We start from the raw sequence: 26,516 nt of genomic DNA, 5'->3' as shown, positions 1-26,516 counted from the left end.
TTTCCATATTATTATATTTTTGAGAATCCATGTCCTTTGGAGATAACAAGCTCATTAAAAAGTCTTTATTTTCAGTGACACCTATTAATAATATCAAGCTATGTCTCTACTTTTAAAAAATGCGTGGTTGTCCATTTCCACATTTTTATTATTACCAGGTGAAAATCTAGCTGACATCATTTTTGATAAATACCTACCAGGAATACCTCATGAATAAAAGGGATTCTTTCACAATCATTTCTAATACATTTTTATGTACCTCATTGTCTCAAGTTTTATCCACTAGTGTATCAGTTTTGGATATTTAAAAAGAACTTTGCTTAGTTTTGGGTTATCTTTTGTTTATTTGTTTTGGTCATAGCAGCCATTTACAAACTCAGTTTATTTTATTTATTATGACATGAATTATGCTATCGTTAGTTCTCTGTTTTTCGTGTGTTTGTTGATTGTTCAGTGTTTTATGCCATATAACTTACTTTGTATTTCTTACAATGCAGTTGCTAATTTGTAAATATACATATATACATATTATACAATATCTTATTCCTTCTAGGATCAAAGAAAACCTTGACTGTATGTAAGAGACTAATATACTAAGTATCAATATACATCCCTTTCCCAAAATAAAAAATAGAGCTATGAGTTTTATCATGCTAGATACAAGTATCTGGCCACAAGTTCAGAGCATGTGGTTTCTATTAATGTTTTGGCATGCAAGATTCCCACATATGATTCTTCCAAAGACCAAAATAGTCACTCAGGAATACTTAAATGGATGAGTAATTAGGTTTAATATGTTAAAAATGTTTTATTACTGGAGCATATAAATTGTAATTTTAGAGGGAGATTCAAACTTTGAAATGTTCTAATAATGTCCACTAACTATATTTAAGCTAAATACAAAACAATAAAACTTAGAAAAATCAAGGCAAAACTCCACACGAAGAACATGTTCAATCATATCAGACAAAAATTAAGTTGTAACATGTAGTAATTTCTTTGAACTCAACGGATCTACACAGTGCATGTTGCTACAGAATTCTTTGATGTTAATCTCTTACGATAACGAATGAATTTCCAGATTTCTCAACTCAAGGGCTGACTAATACGACTGCCTAAGCCTCAGGTGGGTCATTTGAAATAGCATGGCTAATAGCTAGCAACATGTCAGGAAACAGAGTACTTGAGAAATTGGAGACTTTTGAAATACTTTCTCTAAACAGGATACAGGCAAATCTGAACAAATTACTATGCTGAAAACTCCAAAGACCTTTGTGAAAATTGCTTCCCTAAACATTGGGATGAAAGATTCAAATCCCATTCGGAAACAAGAATCTGAATATGTAATTCATGGAAAACCTTGTGTTTACTGAAAAATTCAACAATGTCTCAGCTGTACCATTACTAATACACTAGGAAGCATATTTGTGTGAGGAGCCAATTTCTCAAAGGGAGATTAATGGTCTTATTATTTTCACTTTTTTACATAACTTCTCCTTTCTTGAGAAAATGCACTTCTGATTTTGGAAGTTTATCTCTACTTGGTGTAAAACTTCCTTAAATAAATAATTTAAAATAAAACACTTCATGTCCACAGTTTATATATAAATATGAAAACATAAAGACTAAAAAAATGAAATATTAAGAAGAAACCTGTAGTGGTGTTTGCTTTACAGGTATGGCCTTATCTCCTACCTTCATAATATTAAAACAGTTCATGATGTGAATATTCAACTGGCTTACTATTATCAGATGCTTATTAAACATTTTCATTTTATTTCCTTCCATATAAGCCCATTTACTTTTTAATAGTTACATAAACTTTAGATTAAACCTTATTACAAGGCACTATTAAAATATGAACATTTTTACAACTTTTATTAGTTTGATCTCCTTTAATATATAGGGATTCTATTAAGTTTAATTTGTTTTTGATTAAGTTTACAATTTGAAACTGTTCTGATATGAAAAGTGAATATCCTTAGGAGAAAGTGCAAAGGAAGGGGCATTGAGAACTAGGTTTATAGAAATTATAATGGGATGAAAAAAATCACATAGCACTGTGTGTAGGAAAGAGAATGACTTTATATTTGTTATTAGGTCTATTTTATTTTTTTCTTAAATCTTCTGTTAGAGAAAAATCTTTGCCCATGTATGTCTGTCTTGCCTTCAGCAACCCTGTTTAATTAGATAGTGTGAGTGAGGCAGTAGCTAACTATATGTAGCAGCTCACCGTGTCTCCTGAGTTGGAGAACTACAGTGGTGAGATTATCATTGAAAAAAATATCTTTCAAAATACTTAGTTTATTTTATCTTGGCAGTTGTCTAGATTTCTTTCTTTCCTTTCTTTTTAAAACAAGAATAAAAGCAATCTCACTTTAGCACTTTGGAAATTTTTTAAGTGGCAAGGTCTATGGATGGACGCCATGGTGTAGGGGCTGCTGATTTTCCCTTTACATATTTCCCCATCTCCCTTCCCCAGGTGTTGCTGCCATCACCACCTTTCCCCTCCTCCCCTTTCCTCATGGCAAGACGCATGGAAGAAGAGTGCTGTTAAGGCCTCTCCATTAATCACCAGGTATGATGGTTCTCATGAAGCTGTGCAGCTGCCCCTTCTGGGAGTTCTATGTTCAGAGCCTGTCTCTTCCACATTTAGAAGACATGTTTGACCACTACACAGAGCCTGACAGTATGGAAGAATTATTCAATCTGAGTTTATCTTTACAATTTCAGAAAGATATGTATTTCACAGTTCTCTGGATAATTGTAGATATTTCCTTTTTTCCCCTTTAACGCAGATTGCAGAAGAATTAATGATACGAGTCTCAAAATATCACATCCAACAAGTTATATAGGAAATAAAGGGAATTACTTTGTACTAATATGCTACTTTTTCAAACTTCTACTTGTATAACATTACTTTGATCAGTATTCAATAGAATTTTACTTTGAAATTCAGTTATTACAATGTTGTCTTTTTTAAAAAAGCACTCCACAAAATTGTATGCACATAGATTAAAATACTCACTCAAGTCATGGTAAAAAAGATCAGGTTTAAAAACACTTCAAATAAATCTAAATACTACACAAAACTTAAGTCAATTAGATGTGAAAGATGAATACATGATAAATTACTTTTGGTAAAACTGTTTTTCTTTCTTAATCTCAGGTAGGGACAGAAAAGGGCATAGCAAAAACTGCTTTGTTGTGTCCAATGGTATTATTAGTCTATAGGTGTTATATTTTATAAGGGCCTGAACCCTCAGGGCTCAAACTCTCACAGAGTCATAACTTACACAGCACAAACAGTCATCATGGAGAAACCCTGTCTCCCTCATTTCCTTTGTCTCTGGTGGAACAAGTTCTCCCAGTTATTGCAGGGGCTTGTTCAACAGATCTTTTGAGCTCTTTCTTGCATTACTTTGACTACATCACGTTCTCTGAGACATAGAGGATGACAAGGCTCCCTCTAGGCTGTGAAAACTGTTGGTAGATGTCTTAGAACATAGTGGTTCTGTCTATGGGTTGTACAAATCTGCTAGCATTGTCTGTGGCATATTGTTTTTCTTTTCTCTTATTCTCCTTTTAAATTTTTTACTGTTTTAACATAGTGGCACCAATGGCTCAGTTTATGTGTACAATGCATCTTGGTCCAGTGTCACCTCTTTTATCATCACTTTACCCATCTCTTCCAAATGACACATTGCCATGGTTTTCTTAGTTCCATTTTCGCATACACACACATTTTTATATATACATATAAACACACACATACAATACATATATACACACATGTGTATATGCATGTAAGTATATACACACATATATAAGCTACACAAATTATATAAATGTATATATATACATTTTATATATAAACATTACATATGTACAGACATATATACATAAACTACATAAATTATATAAATTTATATATATTCTGATGAGATCGGGCGTGTTCAGGGTGGTATGGCCGTAGCCTTTATATATATTCTATATAAACATTATATATAATGTTATGCCTGCATTCTTCCACCCTTCCTGTCTCTATTTGCCTACCTCTTGACCTCAATTTTCCCTGCCACATCTCAACTGTAGTTTCCTGGTAATCATTTTAATAGACTGTAGGTTAGTTGTCCAAAGGAATTAAACCATTGGAAATCCTCTCCTGCATATACCAAACTTTAGTTAATATGATTTTGTGTATCTGCATATGACTCTGTATATGTTTACAAATATTTTTGGTAATTTAGACCTAACTTTCACCTATGAGAGTAAACATATATCTTTTGTCTTTCTGCATATGGCATTTCTTAAAACTGTAGCATAAGACATGTTTGTGTACATTAACAAAACAAATAACTTGTGTTTGCATGTATTTTCCTGAAAAAAATCAAAGGTATATTTAAATTTCACCACTGTTTTTAGGTACAGTATGTAGAATAGTGAAGATGTGCTAGAAGAATATCATTGAACTAATGGTTGATGAAAAATTAGGGTGCACATCAAAATATGTCACCCCAAAATGTTCCCTCCCAAACTAGTAGTACAGTGAATTGATCTAATAGCTCTGTGACGATGACAGTAAATTCGCATCTGTTCTTTATGTGGAGTGCCTGGAATATCGGATAAGTGTTTCCTGAGTTAATCATGATATTTTAAGAGTGGATAGAGAGATTAATAGTTAACTAATCTAGTCATAGATTGTGCATGCATCATTCAGCAAAATATATAAGGTTTACTTCTCTTTGCTTGAATAATTTCAGCCCTGCAAAACTTAAAAGGTAACACATTGTATTTTGAGACACCTTGTAACTTTCAACCCTTTTATTAAGCTAAAAATCTACTTTCTTGTGTCATGAATCCATTTATTCTGGCTTTGCCTTTAGGAAGACAGAAAAGAATTCCTATTTCTTTTCTAAAAGGAAATGTTTCCAGACATTATGTGATCATATCTAGGTACATATGGTGTATATACACTTTCTTAGTTAGCAGTCCAGTCACCCTAATTTTTCTTTCACTTGGTTGCAAGTCATTTTAGCCTTCTGCTTATTCTCATTTTCTTATTTAAAGAAAAATGTTTCATAACAAAGGAATTCAATGTTCTCGTAGTTATACTCCATTTTGTCAGTTTGAAGAGCTCAGCAAATCCATTCAAATATCTTCAGAGAGAGAGAGAAAAAAGGATTCCTCTTAAAACTGATTGTTTCTGGACTGAATTTATAGATAAAAGTTTACTTTGAATCATATATATCATAGAAATGAATTAAAGGAAAGTATACAAAAATAATTTTATAGATAAAAGCCCTTGATGAAGAATTTTTATCCTTTATCAACGTTCATCTTTACCCTTAGGAACCCATTCATTTTTTTCTAGGAAATTTGATCTTAAAATAGTAACAAAATAATTTTTGTGCAAATTATTGTACTAGTTGATTAATAATATGAGCTCACATGTAGAATGTGCTATGTGCCGGGTTAAAATAGAGCAGAATAATTTTGAAAGTTGTGCAAAGCATGAAGTTAGATCTGAGCTTTCTTTAACAAAAGTCACTGCAAAGTAAATTCTTCACTGATGTGAACTCTTTTAATGCCAAATTGCTGTCAGTGTCCCTTGGTGAGTTCTATTTATGACTAGATTACAGCACAGCCTCAGAGGCCCTTCACATCTAGCTTGCAGTAGAGAGCCTACACAGAATATATGGCCTTTTCCAGAACTGCAAAATTTAATTAATTGGCTGGAAGAGCACACTTTTTATGCCACATGCCTTTTTCTGACCCTCACCAAGATTTCCATTTTCAGATGTGCTTTATATATTATGAACCTATATAATCTTAATGAAGCTCTTCCATATGGTAATTACAGTGCTCAACTTCATATTCTCAAAAGCTCCAGTGCTTACATAAATTTTGTGATACCAAATGTTGTTTTCTAAGTTGAACATCTCCCCCTCTTCATTTTTAGCCTTGAGTTCCCAAAGTAATACCATTTAAGTATTTGCTTATATATAAGATTCTTATGCAATATTATTAAAACAACAAGAAATCTATGTTTTGTCTGTCATTGTTATTAAATGTGTAAACCATGTGCAATAGACTTACTTTAATATCTGTCACTAAGTATCATATAAAGTGCAGAGCAATAAGCAAGAGATATGAATGAATAACTTAGCTATTCAAGATCTCTCTCTCCTTCTCTCTCTCTCTCTCTCTCTCTCTCTCTCTCTCTCTCTCTCTCTCTCTGTCATTTTACTATCTTGGGTTGTTTGGACTAGTTCATCTGTAATGTAATTTCTAACTCTCCCTAGAATATGTGATTATGTTGAAGTTTACACATGGATAATTGCTTTTTCCTAGCTTTGCTATAATTTTTCCCTTAAAGCGTGGATTTCATCTCAGTGGAATAGGGAGACTGACCTAGAGATGTAGTCTTTAGTGAGAACAAGTGATGGCTTACTTTTTCTTTCTGGATCTATTTCTTGAGAAGTGTTCAGAGAATGTTTTCACTCAATGGTATGGAGTTCTATGGTTAAGTGATCAATTACCTGTTATGTCACAGATTTCATAAATTCTTTATAGCCATTTATATTTGTAATCCTAGCTCACTGAGAGACAGAAATCTGGGAGACTTTAGTTTGAGACCTACCTGGCAAAGCAACCTTAGTGAAGAAAGTCACTGACTTTCATTTGAGACCTCCTACTTCTATGGTTATCTATAGACTATATGCTCTATTCTTATTTTGAATTCTGGTTCTCTTTTGCAATGCAAATGGAAATAATAAAGATGCCTTGCTTTCCACTACATAAATAATGGTGGAAGAGTCACAAAAATGTAATTTATTTAACTTGGAGAGTATTATGGAAAAAAATCTTCTTTTGAAATCTAGTTTTCAGAGAAAGGGGAATTTTCCAGGGACATTCAGTTACCAAGAGATTGTGACCATATTTCCTAAATCCTAATCCATAGCAACCAGATGTATAGTAGTAGCTTGCTAAAACACTCAGATGTTGATGGGATGACATTTTCGTCTGCATCTTTGAAAGCACCAGTTGTTTTGAATCAGTAAGGTGAAATGGAAGAGCAAAAAATTTTGAATAGAGGAAGGTGATTCTCTAGGTAACACAACCTACTGTGTTCCTGGGGGCTGGAAGGGGGACACTCAGGTCAGTACCTCTGTAGAATTTAGCATTAACAACTTTCTCAGTAATCTGCTAACGACTTCCTGAGACAAGAAACCAAGAAAAACCTATTAAAGGTGAAAAACAAAAGTTGTATCATATGAACTTACCACCATTATTGTGTGTCCCTGGATGCTTGAGAACATATTACTCTTTGAGTCTATTACAAATAAAGCAGAGTAAGTTACCAAAGATTTCTATTCATAAGCAGTAACCAATCTGAACTATCATTATTTAAACATTCTGTTTCCTCTACTTACTCAGAATAACACACATCAATGAAACAATATTTGAATATAAAGAAAATCGCTAGCACAGGCACATTAGCTGATTGCAATAGGGCATTAATTAATTGACAGAAAAAATGTCAATAGTTACCAATAGCACACATTGCTTAGTATTTTAAGTCTTTGTGATCTTTGTTGAATATAGTAAAATGATAAGTCCCTTTGCTCAAGAACATATGCAATAAAAATAATATGAGCAAAAATGCACTTGAGAGCATGACAGTTTTGTAGAGATACTTGGACTTCTTAAAGATTATTGTCAGTGAAGCACTACACTATAAATGATAGTTTTTTTTTCTTATTTCTGGATTTATTTGCCTCACAGTCCTTGTATGTTGTGTGTCTCTAAATATATGAATTAGGCTGAGTTTTCTTTTGTTTGTTTGTTTCTTTTGGTCAGTCATGGAGTTTGAACCCTGGGCCTGAGTATTGTCAATGAACTCTTCAGCTCCAGAGTAGCACTCAACCCATTTGAGTCACAGCACCAGTTCTGGTTTTCTTGTTGTTAATGGGAGATAAGTCTCATGGACTTTCTTGCTCAGGCTGACTTTGAACCTTGATCCTCAGATCTCAGCTTCCTGGGTAGTTATAATTACAGGCATGAGCCCCTGACGTCTGGTTAGACAGGGTTTTCAAGTAACTTTGGGTGTATAGCCATAATACATATTCTTCCAGGATATGTGAGTTCCAATTTTTATTGTGAAAATCGATGGAAAAGTAAATTTCACCGAGTACATGTCTTTACTGCACACCCTGCTGGACTCTGTGAGGGTAGAGGGCAATGTCCAAATGTTTTTGGCCTTAATATGAGTAAGAAAAGAAGGAGCAGGAATCAAATCATCTGAGTGTCTGAGTGTTTTTTGTGACACTTGTGCTTAGAAAATCGTGATTATGCTCCAGAGTAAAAATGCACGCTGAACTCTGACAGATAGAGGTTATTTCTCTGAGAAGAAAAGAGATGGAGATAGACTTAAAACACACAGAAAAAAATCAGATGTGCATGAAGAGTCTGAGGTTATATTACCTAAAACAGCACTTAACTATTAGTTAGGTAATTAGACACTTTTTTCTATGCTAAGACAAGCGGAAGGGTCTGAAAATGGAGGAAGCTAAGAGCATTCTAAAGGAGGAAAAAAACAAATAAACAAACAAGAGTGCACCTTACATGTCTCATGTAGTCAATTGGACAATACATTCTCTTCAGAATGTATGACACAGACATGCACATGTTATACAGACACAGAAACATATCAAACTCACATTCATAAAAGCAGGGTAGTGAAACTGACTTAATAGAGTTTTCAAGCTATTATGTAGCACCAAACTCCATGCCTACTTAAGTGGTGAAGATGTAAAGAAGAGATTTAGAAAATACAATAGATGTTAGACTAGATGTAGAATTCTCTGTAATGAGACATAGTTCATTTAATTGTTTTTATTATCTTCAAGTAGTGGGTACAAGAGTTGCCATTTAACAAAGCACTTTATGAATACAAAATACTTTGATCGATATCACCCATTTCAATGTTTTATAATTGTATTTTTCCATCCACTTTTCATTTGAAAGACAAGTTTTAGAAACACATAATATACCTTGGAAAACATTTTTTTTAATCTTTTTGGCAATGTATTTTAAGTTCTAGTAATATCTTAATGTAACAAATTAAGTGAATTTTAAAAGTGAAATGGGTTATAAATAAAATAATTGCTTAGAGGACACTGCAAAACATGTTTGTCTTTTGAGAAAATTTAATATTTAGCTCACATAACCAGAAAAAAATAAGCCATTTCATGCAATAAACCATTTCTGTTTTTGAATTATTAACCAGAAAGGACAAAAATGCTTTCTAGCATTACAAACTGAGGGGAAAATCTTTATATAAGAAAAATCATGGAGAAATAAAACAAAAGTTTTCTTAGTAGAACAATATTTTTTTTCTCATTTCTTTTTTGTCAAAGTGGTGTACAAAGGGGTTACAGTTTCATACGTAAGGCAGTGAGTACATTTTTTATGCAACTTGTTACCTCCTCCTTCATTTTCCCCCTGCCTCCCCCCTTGCCATTTCCTTGCCCTCCATGAGTTGTACAGTTTGTGTACACAATATAGTTTTGTAAGTATTTCTGTTATATTGGTTTCTCTTTTTATCCTTTGTCTCTTGGTTTTGATATGCCTTTTCCCTTTCCTGGTTCCAATACACATATATACAATATCCAGGGCACCAAATTATTTTGGTGTCCTATGACTTCTTAATAATTGTAAGTGTATCTGTTCCTAATTTGTGCATAAAAATCATTATTGAGGTTTTCAACTAATACAAATATTAAAGGCATTCTTAATTATTGAGGTATGCGTTTTATATCAAGTATAAGTGGTTTTTCAATCTTTATTTCTGAATAATTATTTATTTGTCAAAGTGATGTACAGAGGGGTTACAGTTTCATAAGGCAGTGAGTACATTTCTAGTACAATTTGTTACCTCTTCTCTCACATTTTTTTCAAGTATATACATCCATTTCATTTTAATACAACAAAAAAAACCAACAACAAACTGAAGTAGAACTTCAAATGGATATTATCAAGTATGTACTGTCCTTTTAGGGAGTAGGAACAGCATCTCTAGTAGTTTGATGCTCAAAAAAATTTGGATAATTCAGAAACTATTTGAATGATGTACAATTTAAATATATAGAAAACCAATAACATTCCCATTCCACTTTCATGTATGTTAGCTTTTTTCTTCAGTTCTAGCTTATTTGTAAGTTTTACAATGAAAATGCTTTTTTAAAAAAAAATTCTTCTTTAATTGAGGAGCACTAAAGAGAGCATTTGAACTATATATTTTAGCTTATTTTTAAGGGAAGGATATATTACAAATAACTGAGATTTTAAAATTGTATGCTGTAAGGCAATAAACGATATATACAGTACCACTAATAATTAAACTATGTTCTTGATTATTCTAGAGACCAAGTGTCAGAGTTATAAGTTATTTTAACTTATTGGATGAGTTATATCTTTTTAGGAAGATGAACAATTCAAAACTTGTAACTGGTCATTGCTTAACTAGTATGGAAACAAACAAACTATTGTTAATGGTTATGAGTTTACTTTGGTATGTCTTTAGTTAAATGAAAACAAGTTCCTTGCTGTGAAATGAGTATTATACTCATAAAGTGCAAATAGTGTTTTTTCTTCCTAAAGTCCAACGCTTTCAATCACAGTTCACAGTTTTTTTGTGGATCATTTTAGGACACATGACACCTCAGGATTTATCTGAATGAAAATGAAACTCAAACTGTAAATCAAAGTTGTCTTTTATCTGAAATGGTTTACAGCACTATGTAAAAGGTGTCGTCTTTTTTAGAAAGTGAATGCTATTTATTTGTCTCTCCTACTTTCATAAATAATTGAGAACTTCCATTCAGGTTAGCAAAAGTCCTAAATGAAAAGTGATATAGACATAGTGAATAAACTACTCTATTGGAAAGGAAAATATTTTCGACAAATTACTTTTATGTGACTAGACAGAAGCCTACATTGGCTCCCAACAGCTTACATGGACATGAGAGAGGTGGTGTGAAATGGAAGGATGGAAGGGAGTGGCTTGATTACTGACTTACAAAATTGACTACTGTAAGGCAATAAATGAGCAGTGCCACTTTCATAGAATAACCTTCTAAACAACAGTTTAGACCATACTTAGGGAAAAGGTCTGGGGACAAAATGACAAGATTCCTCTTTTGCTAATATGAACAGGACTAATGTCTAGTACACATTTATTTCAGGAGAAGAAAAACAATTAAAACAAGTGTACAAACTGTTGAACCACAAAAAAAGATTTGCAAATGTACCTAAGTGGAAACGTTTGTAAACATGTGAATTAAAATTAGAGGGAAAATGGGTAATTCTTCAGTATCAGATAAAAGATCTTTCTTCATTTGCATCATATTTTTTGTACCAAGACTTTTTTTGAGCTATCATTGAGGAAAATTAACCATATGGGATGAAAATAACCATAGTTCCATGAATGAGACAAAAGTATATGTAATGATTGAGGAATGCAATCCTAGCTGTTAAGCCGGCTGAAACTGGGAGGATCAAGGGTTGAAGCCGCCTTGGGCAGAAATGTCAAAAAAAAACAACAAAAAAAAACCTCTATCTTTATTAACCAGCAAAAAGCTGAACTGGAGAAATGGTACAAATGGTAAGCCCCAGGCATGGACAAGAAAAGTAGATGAGCGCATGAGGCCTTGAGTTTAATCCACATAAAAAGAGACATATACACATCAAAAAGAATCTAGATGACTAAAATTTGTGAAGGAAAAAATGAAGGTCAAATAGACATTGTAAAGGAAAAAAATGTGCATTTATAGATCTTCTTGGTGGAGTCTTCTCTTTTGACAAATCTGCCAACTGAATGCAGTCACGTAGTATTTCTTTTATGGGAGCACTTATAAAATACCTACTGCATAATTCATGTTACTTTTTTAAATAATGAGTTTCAGTCTCTTATTAAAATTACTTAAAGTGGCTTCTAAAATATATAATAAAATTTTGACAATTAGTCATAATTTTACTATGCTCAAAACATATAAACAGGCTGAGTGTCTGGGCTCACAGTAATTTGGGCTATTCAGTAGACAGAGACAAGGATCTTGGCTCCAAGCTAGCCTGGGCAGGAAAGTTCACGAAACTCCATTTGACAACTAAGTATCTGGAAGTAGAGCATGGGTTCATGTAATAGAGTGATAGCCTTAATCAAAAGAATGCAGGGACAGTACCGAGACTCTCAGTTCAAGTCCTAGGACCAGCATAAAAAGAGAACAAAACATGCCCCTGAGCCATTGTGCTTTTTATTTTAAGTATGTAATATTGGTGATTCTTCTCTAAATATGAATACTGTCAGTTAATATAGGCTTCACAAGCATAAAATGTATTTATTGTTTTATGACTGTGGTACCTACCATCCTGTTATTTTCATCACCATCTTTCTGCTGCAAACAGAGCTAACTCATCTCTCCTGTTATCAGAGATCTGAATAAGCAATCAGCTTAGCAGACTGTTCGTAGGGTGTCTCCAATTTTGCCTCAGTAACTGTAAAGTGTTTCTGCCTACCTAACTGATACACTTTACTCACTTCTTTACCTACATGGCAATATTCATATCCAGCCTTGGTAATCTTTAGCCTTCCTCCTCTCCATCGCACATTTATTTAGTGAGCCTTTCCTAAAATTTGTAGCAGGAATAAGTGAAACCTGTCACCGAAATGCACATTGGTTTATGAATCACCTTAGCCTGGCCTTGTAGCAACCAAAGGATTTCATTTTAATGCCTTTTTGTAGATGGATGACCATTAAGATGCCAAAGAGACTTTCATAGCTAAAAAAAAATGCTTAATAAGTGCATGATTCTGTAGATGATACATGGTCAAGAAATATAATACAATTATGAGGAAATTACTAGTACTGCTACCAGGAATTCAGTGATTCTGTGTTCTGGGGGGAAATACCAAAATCTCAGCCAGGCTCCTACCATGATGGCAGCAAGTTTGTAGAGCAAGTAGCACTCTCCCAGATGTTCTCATCCTCAAAGCCACAGTCATCCCTTGTCTTTCAAGTGGTTAGGTACCATGGGAGGAGAGAGAAGTGTAGGGCTATCATGACATTTTCTCAGGGTGAGAAACACAGAAGAGTGCCATTGAAGCACTGAGGAAACCATTCCATGAGCAGGCTGACTCTTCCTAACAAGAATCAGGAAAACAGGATAGAGCGGATTGCTCACTGGTTTCTTCTGGATTGTGGCCTAAAGCTAATCAATCAAAAATAAAGCTTCCAAGTATAAAATATCCTGCCATATGTTGAAGTATGTGTTTTGAAGCTCCAAGTGTATGTTTTGAGGCTTTCATATTCCTCTCTAACTTTGGTAAGTATTTTTTTTTTTCCGGAACAAGCTCTCATATGCTTCCTCTCATTAGTACAGATCCCTAAATTATGAATATTTTCTTAGCTTTCCATGATTATGTAAGTCCAAGTAATATATGTTCAACATGGTGATATATAGTATAACTTTACAATGATAGTGATAATCATTTTCACCTGACTACAAAATTCATCCTTTATTTCCTTCCCTTGCTTGGGAAGGTGCTAGATGAAAAGTACAGAATATGATTTACTTCTTTTTCTTTTCTTCTCTTCCTATTTTTATTTCATGTAAATGGCTGGGTGTTCCTGAGCTTTCTCACAGTCTTTGGTAAGGAATGATTACTGTGCATCTTAGATTTTGATCATTGTGAAATCTGAGGAGAATGTCCAAAAGGATAAAAGAGAATCAGACAAACCAAGCACACAATATACCCCCCCCACACACACACACCTTCATTTCCAGAATATCTCTAAGGCTTAGGGATAATGGGACAGAGAGTATACCTTTTCAAACTCTGTGAAGAAAACTGAATTCAGAAGATCACTGAGTATTGGGCCACTTGACAATATTTGAAAGATGGTATTTGTACACTGGGGAACCATTCAAGGAAATCACAGTATAGTAGGTGCAAACATTAATCTCTTCATTTCAGAAATCATGACATTTACTTGCTCCCTTGATGTGTGAATAAGTTTCAAAACATATAAACCTTCATTTCCTATTAGCCTTAAGTAGCTCACGTAGTATCTTTTCCCAATAACAGTGGAGAACTGAGGCTATCCTAAGCATCCGAAGTCTCTTTCCTGGGGGAATGCCTAACTTGTGGCTTTAGTTATTAGCAAAGGGGAAATGACAGGTCATGTGGAGTTTGTTCAAGAGCATCAGTTACATGCATTTAGGGATTACTGGAGAGCATTTCTGTTCCCTAGCCTTTGCATATTACAGCTGGAAGTAGAATGGATTTCTTTTTTGATGTTCTGGAGGTAGATAGAAATATCAGTGTCAGAACAGTGGACAGAAAAAGTGACAGCCCAGAGTGTAATAGACTCAGGTGAAATTCTACTCAGGTGATTCAAGAGCAAACTAGGACAGCTCTTTCCTTCTTTCCCTCATTTTGTACATAAACTACCTAGCTGGGTTTTGTTCTTTTTTGTTCCTGTCTTAGTGCTACTCCCAAACGGCCCACTTCCCATTCCATTGACTGAGATTTCCTCTCTGGGACAGTGGTATGCAGAGAATCATTGCTTTAAGTTTGTGCTTGAGTGCTTATTTTTTTAATTCATATATATGCTAGGCTGTTTTATTCAAAGGAATGGAGTTTAGGTTTCCTTTGGAATCCATAAGAAATGAAGGAATGTGTATTACTTAGCTTAAATCAAGGCATTTTAAATCTCAAATCTCTTAATTTCAGTTATTTTGTATTCTAATATAATTCAAACAAGTCATACGGTATAGATAGTAGAGAATCTTCTAAACTATAGTCATTTATAGTTTAGATATATGTCTGAGTTTATGCAGAATAATAAAATATGATAACTACTTTTACAATGTAAATTTATGTTTATTTATCTGCACTGAAAACTGGGAGATAGTTTGTAATCAGCCAGAGAAGACAGAGAGATGAATTAAATCATTTTGATTTCCATAATCTAATCATACTGTATGGTATCTTTTAAATTGGTGGCTAATTTTGTAGAAGAAGCACTATTCCAAAGCACAGACTCACTGTTATCAAAATAACTTTTATTATAAATTTGCTATACCAATGTGTTCAAGGAGCCACAAAGCCTCCATTCTGTGCTAAAGCTACTTCTTCTATGGACTGCACAATGAGACATGGATCATCTTTCACTCATCATGAAATGCAAAGGATGCTCAAAATTCTCCTCGCTTATCCTTCAGGAGAGACCTTACCCCATACTGTTGCATTTTCCAATGCAAATTAGCTTTCTTCTTCTTTCAGCACCAGCATTAAATGAAAGAAAGTAGAACGCTTGTCAGCTGGAGATAGCAACATTAAGTATCTTATCCTTCGATTTCTGGCAACTCTATGCTTTCATCAAAAACAAAACGTTCTTTGAGGTTTTCTGTCACTTGAAATGTATTTTAAGACAAAATTTAGTCCTTTTCTGAGTTCAGAAGCAAGGGTAACTGTATGATAAGGTGGCCATTTTCATCGACAAATAGTTGTATGGGATGAAAACCCACTTTCCTTTCGAAAATATTCATAATAATTAGTGTTCAGTATGGGAACATGATTTATGTGGCTAAACTGGCCTTGTTAGACATGCTAGGCTGTTTGTGACCATCAGTATTATAGCTCATCAACATTTCCAAAACATGAGCTCCTTAAATCAAAGATTTTCCTTGTGTATCACTGGCGTCTTCTGGCTAGATGTCAGCTTGCGGAAGATACTCTTCAAGTAATTGTAAAGCACTTCTCCCACTTAGCATGTATTATTACAAAGCAAAAAAACACCTTTTCAGAAGAATATCTATTTAAGTTCTAACTCAGTCATATGAACTTTGAATCATGCATACTTAAATGTCACTACAGGATGAAAAGCATGTTACAGTTCTCCCCTCCCATAATTGTGTTTGAGTCAAAAATACACTCTTTGGATTTACCTAATTACTCATAAAGGATAGCTATCATTGTGTTTGAGACAGGATTGAATCTACACCAGATATTTATGGGCAGTTTTAATGTGTTGATTCAACCATGCACAGTCATAACTTTTAAACAACAGGAAAAATTCAGGGCACGAGAGTAGTGAGAGCTTTTGATAAATGGATAGAAGAAAGGGGAGAAACACATTTCATTTCGTTGTTTTTTGAAAGGATGAGATATGGCTTAGGTAAGTAAAGATTTTTATTTTTCTTACAGCTTTTTCTTTTCTTTCTTATTTGTTGGTCATGGGGCTTGAACTCTAGGCCTGGGTGCTGTCCCTGAGTGTTTCAGCTTAAGACTAGTGCTTTACCACTTGAGCCACCACTTCTAGCTTTCTGGTGGTTAATTGGAGATGAAATTCTCAGGGACTTTCCTGCCAGGGCTGGCTTTGAACTGGAATCCTCATGTCTCAGCCTCCTGAGTGGCTAGGATTAAAGGCATGAGACACTAAGGCCCAGCATTTCTTAAAACTTTTAAGAGAAGGTACAGGTAGAAAACCAACATCAACTTTAGTTCAAGAGTTCCATAGTGTTGACCATTGGGAAAAAGAGATAGGCCACCCTCTTTTTCCCTCAATTACCTGTTCTTGTTGTTAATCAGGAGCAAAAGCTACCTCAGATGACACATCAAATTGCTGTTAAAGCTTTTGGGAACTTTTATCTCAATTTCTTGTGAGGATAAAAAATTTTATTATTCTTGATAGATAAGCTAATATAATTTAGAAAGAAGAGCATCAAGATATAAGCCATACGGATTTTCATTTTAATCCTTCTTTGGAAGTGAATTAGGCAGTATATCAGCCTCCCCGTGACTCAGTTTCCATATTGTGAAAGTCTGGAACTTAGCTAAATTGTTTAAATCCTTTCTACTTCTGTTTGTCCTCACTGGCTTGCAAACAAAAATATAAAAGTTAGTCCATATTACATAACAAACAAGATTGAGTTCAAACCTTGTTTCTGCCCAAAAGGAAAAAAAAACATAAATAAGAGGTGGATATTAAGAATCAAAGCAATTTACCTTAAAATTACAATAACTGTAAAGATAGCTTTGATCCATATAAAGATTGTAGTTGAAAAGAATGTTGACTAGTTAGAAAGAAAAGCAATGACTGACATTGCCAAAAGAAAAAAAATCTGTCATAAACACAATTGATTTTTATCCTCCTGTTTTTTTTAACTTGGTGTGAATTGTAATTTCCCATTGTACTTACAAAACTAATCATAAAAGATCCTAATAGCTAGCAATAGATATTTTCTCAAATTGTGCCAACCAGAATTTCCTGCACATTTAGAAACAAGCACTTGTAATGGTTTGTATTATTCCTTTCAGTGGATAGTCTGAATATGATGTCTTTCTGACTTTGCTTTTAAAATTATAGTTTTTGCTTTTTCATGAAAACTATACAGACAACAGTTGAAAAAATTGACGATTATATAAACTGAAGTGTACTGTGAACAGTGTGTAAACACTGAATCTTGCAGGGATAAGAGTCCAGTAAAAGTTTATGGGATCTTAAAAATATTTTAATATTTCCTCATCAACCCCCTAATTTATTATAAATATATAATCAATATATTATATGGCTAGTGTATAAATATATAGATAATATTATATATAGGTAATATTAAATTATATTACATACAAATATAATAAATAACTATAATTTGTATCTATATATTATCTGTGTGTATATATAGAGTGAGACAGAGATACAGATAGGCCCATGCATATTGACTTCAAATTGAAATACACATATGTCTCTGAACAAAGTGTTTTGAGTGGCCCTTGCAATCCTCACGTTAGAGTCAGGGCACCTAAGGAAAGGAGCATCCATTCTGCTGAGTACAGTTCTAGCTTGCTCCTCTACAGTACTTCTCCCAATAAAAGCTCACTGTTACTCTCCTGGGACTGAGTAAAATGATCTGCCAGCTCCTAGCAGAATTCAGATCATATCTCAGACAAGCCCTTGTTTATTCTCTTTAACTGTTGTGTGATTCTGAGGTTCCTGTGAATAGAGAGAGGCATTTGCTCAAATCACAACCAATGTCTTATTCTTTAGAAGGCTCCTGATATAAAAATGAAAAATAAATAAAATATATAAATTATTTGCTACTATTGCCCTAAAACCAAACATCAAACACTAGTCTCTACTGTTCTACTGAGTGTACTTTTTGTGACTTTTTAAATTTTTTATTTCTTGGCTGTAATGTGATTTGAATGTAGGGCCTTGCTCTGGCTAGACAAGCAATCTAGCACTTGAGTCATGTCCCGAGCCTGTTATGCTGTAGTTTTCAGCCTCACTCCTTTCCTGAGGCAATATTAAAATGGGATTCTCCTACGTGTACTTCTCAAATAGCATAGATAAAATGGGAGGTAGGACTACCAGGCCTACCTTGTTTGAAGAAAAGGTCCTTCACATTTTCTTGCCTGAGTTGTTCTTGAACTGTGATTCTCCAGATTTCTGCTTACGGGTAGCTGAGTTCATAGATTTAAGCCATTGCACCCTGGTGACTTATTGAGCCAAGCAACCTCCCCTTCCCCAGACTGGCCTCAGATCACCATCCTCTTATCTATACTTCACATGTAGCTGAGATTATAGGTATGAACCCATCATGCCTGGCCTCTGTTTTTGCAAATATTCTTTGCTAGAAATCTATATTCCAAGTTGCAACAGACTTTCAAAGAGAAAAGTTGGGGAGTCAGTCAAGAAGAATATAAAAGCTGATAATAGAAAAAAGTTATGAAGACATATAAAGTTATTACACCATAGTATTAAAAAAAAATACAGACAGTCCATTCAGCCTTAGGGTAGGACTAGAGAGGTTTTGATGAGTGAAGCACCACAGAAGGTTCACACCGGATTTATTCCCTTAAAATAACTTAAACCTTACTCTTCTCTTTCCTGATCATCTACATGCATTATCGTGCATACATTTTTTCCAAGCACACAAAAAAGAATATTGAACTATTTAAAAATGGGGATTTTGGAAGGATGATTAAGTTCACTTGGCAGTGATTTTTTTCAATCCAAACTTAATTAGAACTTTTCAGGCATTTTTAGTTAGTGTGTCTCTGTGAATAAGAATCCCATAGGTTTTTATTTAATTGTTTTTCTTTTCTTTTTTGGTACTGGGAATCGAACCCAGGACGTTGCACTTGCTCGGCAAGTGCTATGCCACTGAGCTACATCCCAGCCCTCCCATAGGTTTTTAAATAATCTTCCTTCTATAAATTTGTCTCTCCTTTTTTTTTCTTCAAATTTTTATTATCAAACGGATGTACAGAGAGGTTACAGTTTCATACTTTAGGCATTGGATACATTTCTTGTACTGTTTGTCTCTCTTCTTGATGGATAATTCTGTTTAAAAGTACATTTTATTTTACATTTATTATCTTTGCTCAGTGGTACAATGCGGTTGCAGTTCAACATGTCACCCTGTCATCATTCTCCTCCATCCTTCCCAAACCCACTCATTGCCTCAATTTTCTTAGTTTCCTAGGATATGCCTTGAATATTATGACTGCATTCTCTTCACTTGTTTAGCCACACCCCTTGACTTCCTCTTGCTCTCATTTATAGTACCAGCTTCATGATACTCATTTTGTTAGACCGTGAGTCAAGGACTTACATCATTTGAATTTTCCCATTCATATGTCACACTCAGTTAATACTTTACATATGTGTCTATGACACTATGTTTTTACTTATAGATTTGTTAAATGGATCTAACTTCCACAGATATTAATATTCACAAATATCATCTCTTTCCACGCACTTAGATAACAGCTTGAAAAGATTCTGCACAAAATCACAGTCTATCTCTTTTCCTTGATCACATTTTGTGTGTATCTCGGTCAGAGAGTACTTACTGAGAGAGTCCATTGTGTGGAAAGCTCTGCTCCAAGAACAAAGAGTCATTTAAGCTGTAGAGACAGAGCTGTGTTTGGCCACAGAGCAGGCCATAGACTTACTGGTTATTTATGGCCAGTGTCCATTCTGAAAGCCTCACGACCTTGCTGTACCAGTTTGTTAAATATTTAAATGTCATCCCTGCATAGCACATAGAAAAAAATCCCTAGGCATTTCAGACATGTCATTCATGATTCTTTCCTTGAAGTTGAACTGCTGAACTAATGTGAAATTCCTGGAGGTGCAGGGGTGGGGGTGGGGGGCTGGTGGGGTGGAGGGGGCAGTGGGAGAAGTGCAGGCTTGGCTCACCTACTTCCCTTCCCCTTACCTCCCATCTAGTACTAGAGGAGGATGTCATTTATGAATTCGGAATTTTTCAGATACCAAAAATCACATTGAGAAAATAATGTATAATGTTCATTGACTAATATAAGTGAAGCAGAATTGTTGTTTTTGTTTTGTTTTGTTTTCATTTTTGTTTTGTCAACCATAGACCTTGAAGATGCGGCAAAGGCACTCTTCCTGATCGCTTTCATTCAAGGCTAGTGCTCTATCACCTGAGCCATAACTCACTTCCTGTTTTCTGGTAGTTAATTGGAGATAAGTGTCTCTGGACTTTCCTGCCTGGACTGGCTTGGAATCTTGATTCTCAAAAGTCAGTATCCTAAGTTGCTAGCTACAGGGGTGAGCCACCAGTGCCTGGTTTTTGTTTGATTCTTATACCAAGATGAGCAATAGGAAGTAAAGACAGGTGGAAGAGGGAGTTCCATTTGTAAACCATCTCTGCTGGGGAAGAAAGAAGAGAAAGAAAAGTACAGAGCAGGCAACAAAGAACACCTACACCTGAAAAATCAGTTTGAAATAAATGATTTAACTTTTTTTTTTTACTTCTGATCAATTAAGGGAAATTCAAAATTTTTGTTCTCTAGTTTTAAACGATTATACTAGTAGAAATTCTAGTTTCAAATATATTCTCTACCTAAAGAGAAAAGTATGATTATTTGGCTAGTTCCTTTGGGGTAGACATTCCTTTGTGAATTATGTGTTAATTTAATCATCACAACAGGAAACTGAGGCTTGCAGCCACTTCCTGTGCTGTAGTTCTACCTGCTTTAGTTCCAGATCATTTGAGCTGCATCAGAAAGCAGACACTGGTGACATGCAATGTGCACACACATTTTCTCCATATGAGGTCTCTTTTGTAATGACAATTTTGAAATAGACCTATTACATTCCAGACATTTCATTGTAAATTATATAGCACAGTGGTATGCAAAGGGATAGTTTTGTTTTCCTCCTAGCACAAATAATACCTCACAGGAGTTGAATGATACCTATTCAACTACTAGACTGGTACTTTTTCTAAGGCTTGCCCCTCCCAATTTATTTATTTTTACTACTACTAATTACCCAAGTCAATCTACACAGGTTTAAAGACCATAGATTAAGTGTTAGTTTTGTCAGAAGATTTTTTTTTTAAATTCTCTGTAGCTACGGAGCATGTGTAACATGATATTGCATCATTAAGTACTAGGTACCTGGTTCTCTCTTGCAGTTTGTGAAGGATAGGAATTTTCTCATTGTTTCTAAGGCTCATGTCTTTCCTATATAAAGCACAGGGTACAAACACAAATAGTGCTTTCAGCTCTCAGCATAGCAATCTTTACACTGGCAAGTTAAATATCTAGGTAGGAATATTCTAAGAATCTCAATAGGACAACTCAGGAATTCAGGTTACCTAGATGTAGGATCATCTAGGGTTTCTTTTCTTTTTCTTTCTTTCTTTTTTTTTTTTTTTTGGTTCCTACTACCTTAACATTTATATTTAAAAAATTGTACGAAGGTGTTGTTTAACAAAGCAGTTTCTGAATACAAGGAATCTTGATTGTCACCCATTCATCCCTAGTTATCCTTTCTCTTACTCTTTTTTAATTTTGGAGCATACACCTTAAATTCTTAACAGCATTCTCCTCACCTTCCTTCACTCGAGATCATCTAGTTTTTAAAGTTATTAGATCCACAAAATTGGAAATGCTCAAATGACTTTCTCCCATAGGTGATTTAGAAAATACAAATGGGTAGAATTAGAAGATAAGTATATTCATTCTTAATGAAATTTGACCACACTGGGTTTCTCCCTCCTTCCCTCCCTCCCTCCCTCCCTCCCTCTCCTTTCCTCCTTCATTCCTTCCTTTTTCCTTCTTTTGTTCATTAGTACTGATGAAATTTAAGACCCCTTGCATTCTAGGTTATATGTCACTGTCGATCCACATCTCCAAACCTTTTTTTTTTGTTATTTGGGGCGGGGGCAGGATCTTTTTTCCTGCTACATCAGGTACCTGAGTGATTTTCTGCTGTGGCTAATCTGGAACTAAAATCATCCAACTGTCACCTTTCTAAATAACTAAGATTTCAGGTGTGAGCCACCAATGCCCTGCTCACTTTGAGTTTTTAATATGCTAGCTAAACTAAATGCATAGACAGTCAGAAGAACCTTAAGAAGGACTAGCAGAACTTGTATTCAGGTTTCTTAATCTGCAGCAACAAAACTAAACAAAGAAAAACAACATGTCCATGTAGACTGAAACTAAAGCTCCAATTACTCTGTGAATTCTGGCAGCAAAGCAATTGGGAACTAAATCCAAACACCTGCTATGTGTTTATGTGAATCAAGTTCAGGCAAGATTACGTCTCTAGAATTTCCCAGGTAAATGTGACTCAATAATTCCAACTCTGTCAGTAAGTAATGTGAATTTGATCAGTATTTCTTACAATGTAGTCTTCAGGCCAGGTGCAGGGGATCTCCTATTAAAAGTTCAGGCGCTGAGTCCCCTACAATTTTTATTCAAAATTTCAGTGGCTCTTTCTCTTTCTGCTTCTGTTTATACTTGCATCCTTCTCAGTCATTTTCAAATACCTTGCCAAGATTGTCTCCTTTCTATGAAGGCTGTTGTAGCCAATATAGACCATGATTACTCCATAAAGAGTCATTTATGAAAAAAAAAGTCATTTATGATTTTAACAATAGCTTACAAAGGTAATTTGAGCAATAAAATATTGTCATGGCTTGATTTAAATTTGCTGCACATTTATAGACAATCTAATACAGTCTAAGCTCTTCTATAGCAGATGCTAGTTATTTTCTAGAGATAAAATGAAAAAAATCTTTATACTAATGTAATTCTCTGCATAATTGTTACAATTTTATTGCAGAGATGAAGAACTGCCTTTTTTTTTCTTAGCTTGATACCAGTATTTTATTTTAAGTTGCAAACACATGTTAATTTAACTTCATGTTAATTTAACGTAGGTTGCTTTTAGAATGGGTCCGTTTCATTTACATATTTGTTAATTATTTTTCGTTTTCCTGTGTTTTGTGCATAAGATCTTGCTTCAGAGATTATTCTAATGCTATGTCTTCTGTACAGTTAGCATAGAATTTATAAAAGGTGAACACTGATTATACCTTTGAACACGATTTAGGAAGTAAGGTGAAGGAAGTAGAAAAATGGGACTCAAGGTCTCCTCCCCCCTCTGACCTTTAGAATTCATTTTTGGTGTAGGCCTATCAGATACCTGTTCTAATGCACATATGTCTCCTTCAAAGAATGAGGTACTCAAAACTACTGTAATGCCTAACTACATTCTGTAATTGTCATTTATAACATAAACAAATTATCTCTGAAACTCAGTGCCACCTCACAGATTTTATTTTGTTCATAAAAGCACTGGCCACACTCACATTATCCCATACACTTAGCTTCTTATCATCTAAAGTTGTATATAATTACTTAGGCACAGTCAGCACCAACCCATCCTGAGTGTGCCCCACCCATAGAGACAGACTCACTTGATAACATGATTTCATATCCATCTTCAAATAAAATAATTTGGACAAATACCCATCACTATAATTTTTGCCATTCTGTTTGCTTCTTTCTAGCATAGTAATTTTCCTAATTATATTTCTTGACTATTTCCTAGATGAGAAATAAAGGCTCGGTGAGGAGAGAGATGTGAAGAAATGATAAGAATCTTGGCTGAATTTTCAAAGGATGATATGACTGAGGATGGAAGGCAGTCATAAAGCAACTCCTTAACATATGTTGGAAGAATTTGTCAGAATATACTTATCACTGAGTGTAGTAGAGACGAAAAGAAGTAATTCCAGAAAATATCTGCTATAGACACAGGTTATGGAAGAGTTTCTAGATTTAGTAGCACAGAACAAAAGAGAGTGGAGCTATTGTAACATTGAGTAAGCCACAGCATGGGCTTAGATGAGGAAATGCTGATGCTTGTTTGGGAAGAGAAGGGCATGGGTTTGAAGTGGTAGAGTGTTACCTGAGGAGCTGAGTTCGGAATGATGTATCAGAAGGAAATCATTGTCTCACCACTCCTCTACTAGAGAGCCAGATTAAGAGCTTCATTTTTGGTGGGATAAGAGACTGGTTTAAGTTCTTGAGCAAAAACATCTTTACCAGAATTTCAGGGAGCAATATTTTTAAAAAGTGGATGGATTGACCTTGAAGCAGGGAAATGCCACATTTCTGTAGTGCTGGATGTGTGCAAAGCAGGCCAGATGATGACATTAGTCAATGGCAGTAGGTCAGCAGATGGAAGGAGGTAAGTATGGGGTAAAACCCCACAGGTGACGTGGTCCTCCAGGAGTGCCAGTAACATAATCTCCAATTGTTTCTTAAATGCTCAGCTCAGATGCCATTTGTATTTCATATGTGTGGTTGAGGGTGAACATTTTTACTGGTTTCAATGATAGTATATCTGAAATTTGCCTTGAAAAAATTACCCAAATGGATTGACTTGCTTTCTAGTCATCCACTGTACCATTGAACTATATTGCCAAATAGGTAGAGCATAATTACTTCTTTAAAAAAAAATGCAAGCCTGAATTCTCTGAGGAAATGTCATTTCTTGCATTTATATGAATTCATTTTCCTTCTTTTTTTTAAAGCAAATCTTGTTTAATGCCTAGTAAAATGGCAATGGCAACCATTGCTGGGAGTAATAGTTATAATTGAAGACATCAAGCCTCCTCTATGATTTCATTGACAAAAAGAAACAACAAGCAAACAGACAAATACCTAAAACAACACTATACATGCTCCCATTTATCCTACCAGTCATAAACTTAGATGTCTATAGATGAAATCTGATTAACAGTCTGCTTATTTATACCTTTCTTCCTCTCGCTAATTCATTTTTTAGAAATCTGAGGAGAAAAATGGAACTGAAAAATCTCCACAAAAAAAATAGTACCTCCCTAAATATGAAAGCCATGAAAAGCTTTTGTTTCTAACATTTCCAGGCATGCTTCATTTCATAACCAAGAGCCTGATACTCAGTGAATTAAATTGGATAATGGGGACTTTCTTTCACCACACAAGCCTCCATTTTTCCTGGTAATGATAAGAAATAGTAGGAGCTGTCCTGGGACTTGACTAACTAGAAACTACTAGTTGTGTGTTGGCTAAGTAAGGAGATTAATCTTTCCCTGAAGCTAATTTCTGATAATTAGCCAAAATATCCAAGCGTGCCAAGACAAATTAAACATGTAAAGTAGTCTTATACAACCTCCTTTGAAGTGATATATCTCAACTCAGTACTTTCTATCTTTCTATTGTCTGGCTATGTTTATTATACTCATTCAAAAAAAAAAAACAGATTATCTGTCTTTTGATGATGCTTTAAGGGTACTCTTTTGAAGGAGGTGGAAATGGGGAAAAGAGTAGAAGGTTGGAAGAAATTGGTAAAGCTCCTAAAAAACTATGTTATTTATTTAGTTGGCTTCTGTTTCTTGTACAGACTTCCTTATGCTTTATAGGTTGAAATAGGCACATAGGTTGCATCTCTCTAGAAAGTGCCATGAGGATAGGGGATAATGGTAACTCAGGGCCCTGGGACCCACCAGGTGTGGAACTGAAGTCCAGCATAATTGGCAGCAGACATATCAGAATTTTACTTTAGAGAATTGGACAAAGTAATGTTTTAGAAATCCATTCTAGATTGAAACAATGTATGTGTGTGCACATGTACACCCACCGACCTTTTTCTTTACCCTAGAAAATCTACTAAATATCCCAGAGGAAATCTTCCTAGTACATTATTTGTTTTATTTCTTAAGGAATTCCTAGTGTATTAGAAAGATGGTGCTAGTTTCCCCAATTTCACTTGTTATATGAATTCATTAAGGTAATAATCAATTAATAGATTTATTTATTCAATGTCTTATTCATTTACCTTTACCTCTGAACACATTCCATACTCTGATAGCAGCTGGGAGTTGGTCACTTCTTAGGATGCAAGTATGGCGGAAAGGCCCTTTGTCTTAAAGGTGAAAATTTAAAATTCCTATGTGAAGGTCTCATTTGTTGGTAAATGTGTTATACCAGAGAGCAATGATGAAATCTTCAGGGCATCTCAGGTCAGTCTCCCCAGAACCCTGTAGAATTTTCATTATGTCCTCCAAACACTTCCAGCTCTGACAGGTCCTTACCTTCTCAGGGAGCATGGTCAAAACTGGCATTCCTC

General features: G+C 34.7%; 1 protein-coding gene across 5 annotated transcripts in view; it reads left to right on the top strand.

Annotated features, from left to right (window-relative positions):
- The window catches only part of Pcdh7 (protocadherin 7), a 402,308-nt gene that overhangs the window by 212,751 nt on the left and 163,041 nt on the right, over positions 1–26,516 (top strand). The window contains exons 3-4 of one of the 5 annotated variants that reach the window (XM_048364514.1): positions 2,483–2,578; positions 17,927–18,195. The exons of 2 other annotated variants lie outside the window; for them this stretch is intronic. In XM_048364514.1, coding sequence (XP_048220471.1) covers positions 2,483–2,571 — 89 coding nt within the window. In that variant the 3' untranslated portion in view covers positions 2,572–2,578; positions 17,927–18,195. Of the gene's footprint in view, positions 1–2,482; positions 2,691–17,926; positions 18,196–26,516 lie in introns of those variants that run through there. 2 more of the 5 variants (XM_048364513.1, XM_048364515.1) reach the window with 2 other exon arrangements.

Source organism: Perognathus longimembris, chromosome 16 (assembly GCF_023159225.1).
Source record: "Perognathus longimembris pacificus isolate PPM17 chromosome 16, ASM2315922v1, whole genome shotgun sequence".
Classification (NCBI taxonomy): Eukaryota; Metazoa; Chordata; class Mammalia; order Rodentia; family Heteromyidae; genus Perognathus; species Perognathus longimembris.
The sequence above is the reverse complement of the archived record's forward strand: the minus strand, read 5'-3'. Positions and strand labels throughout refer to the sequence as shown.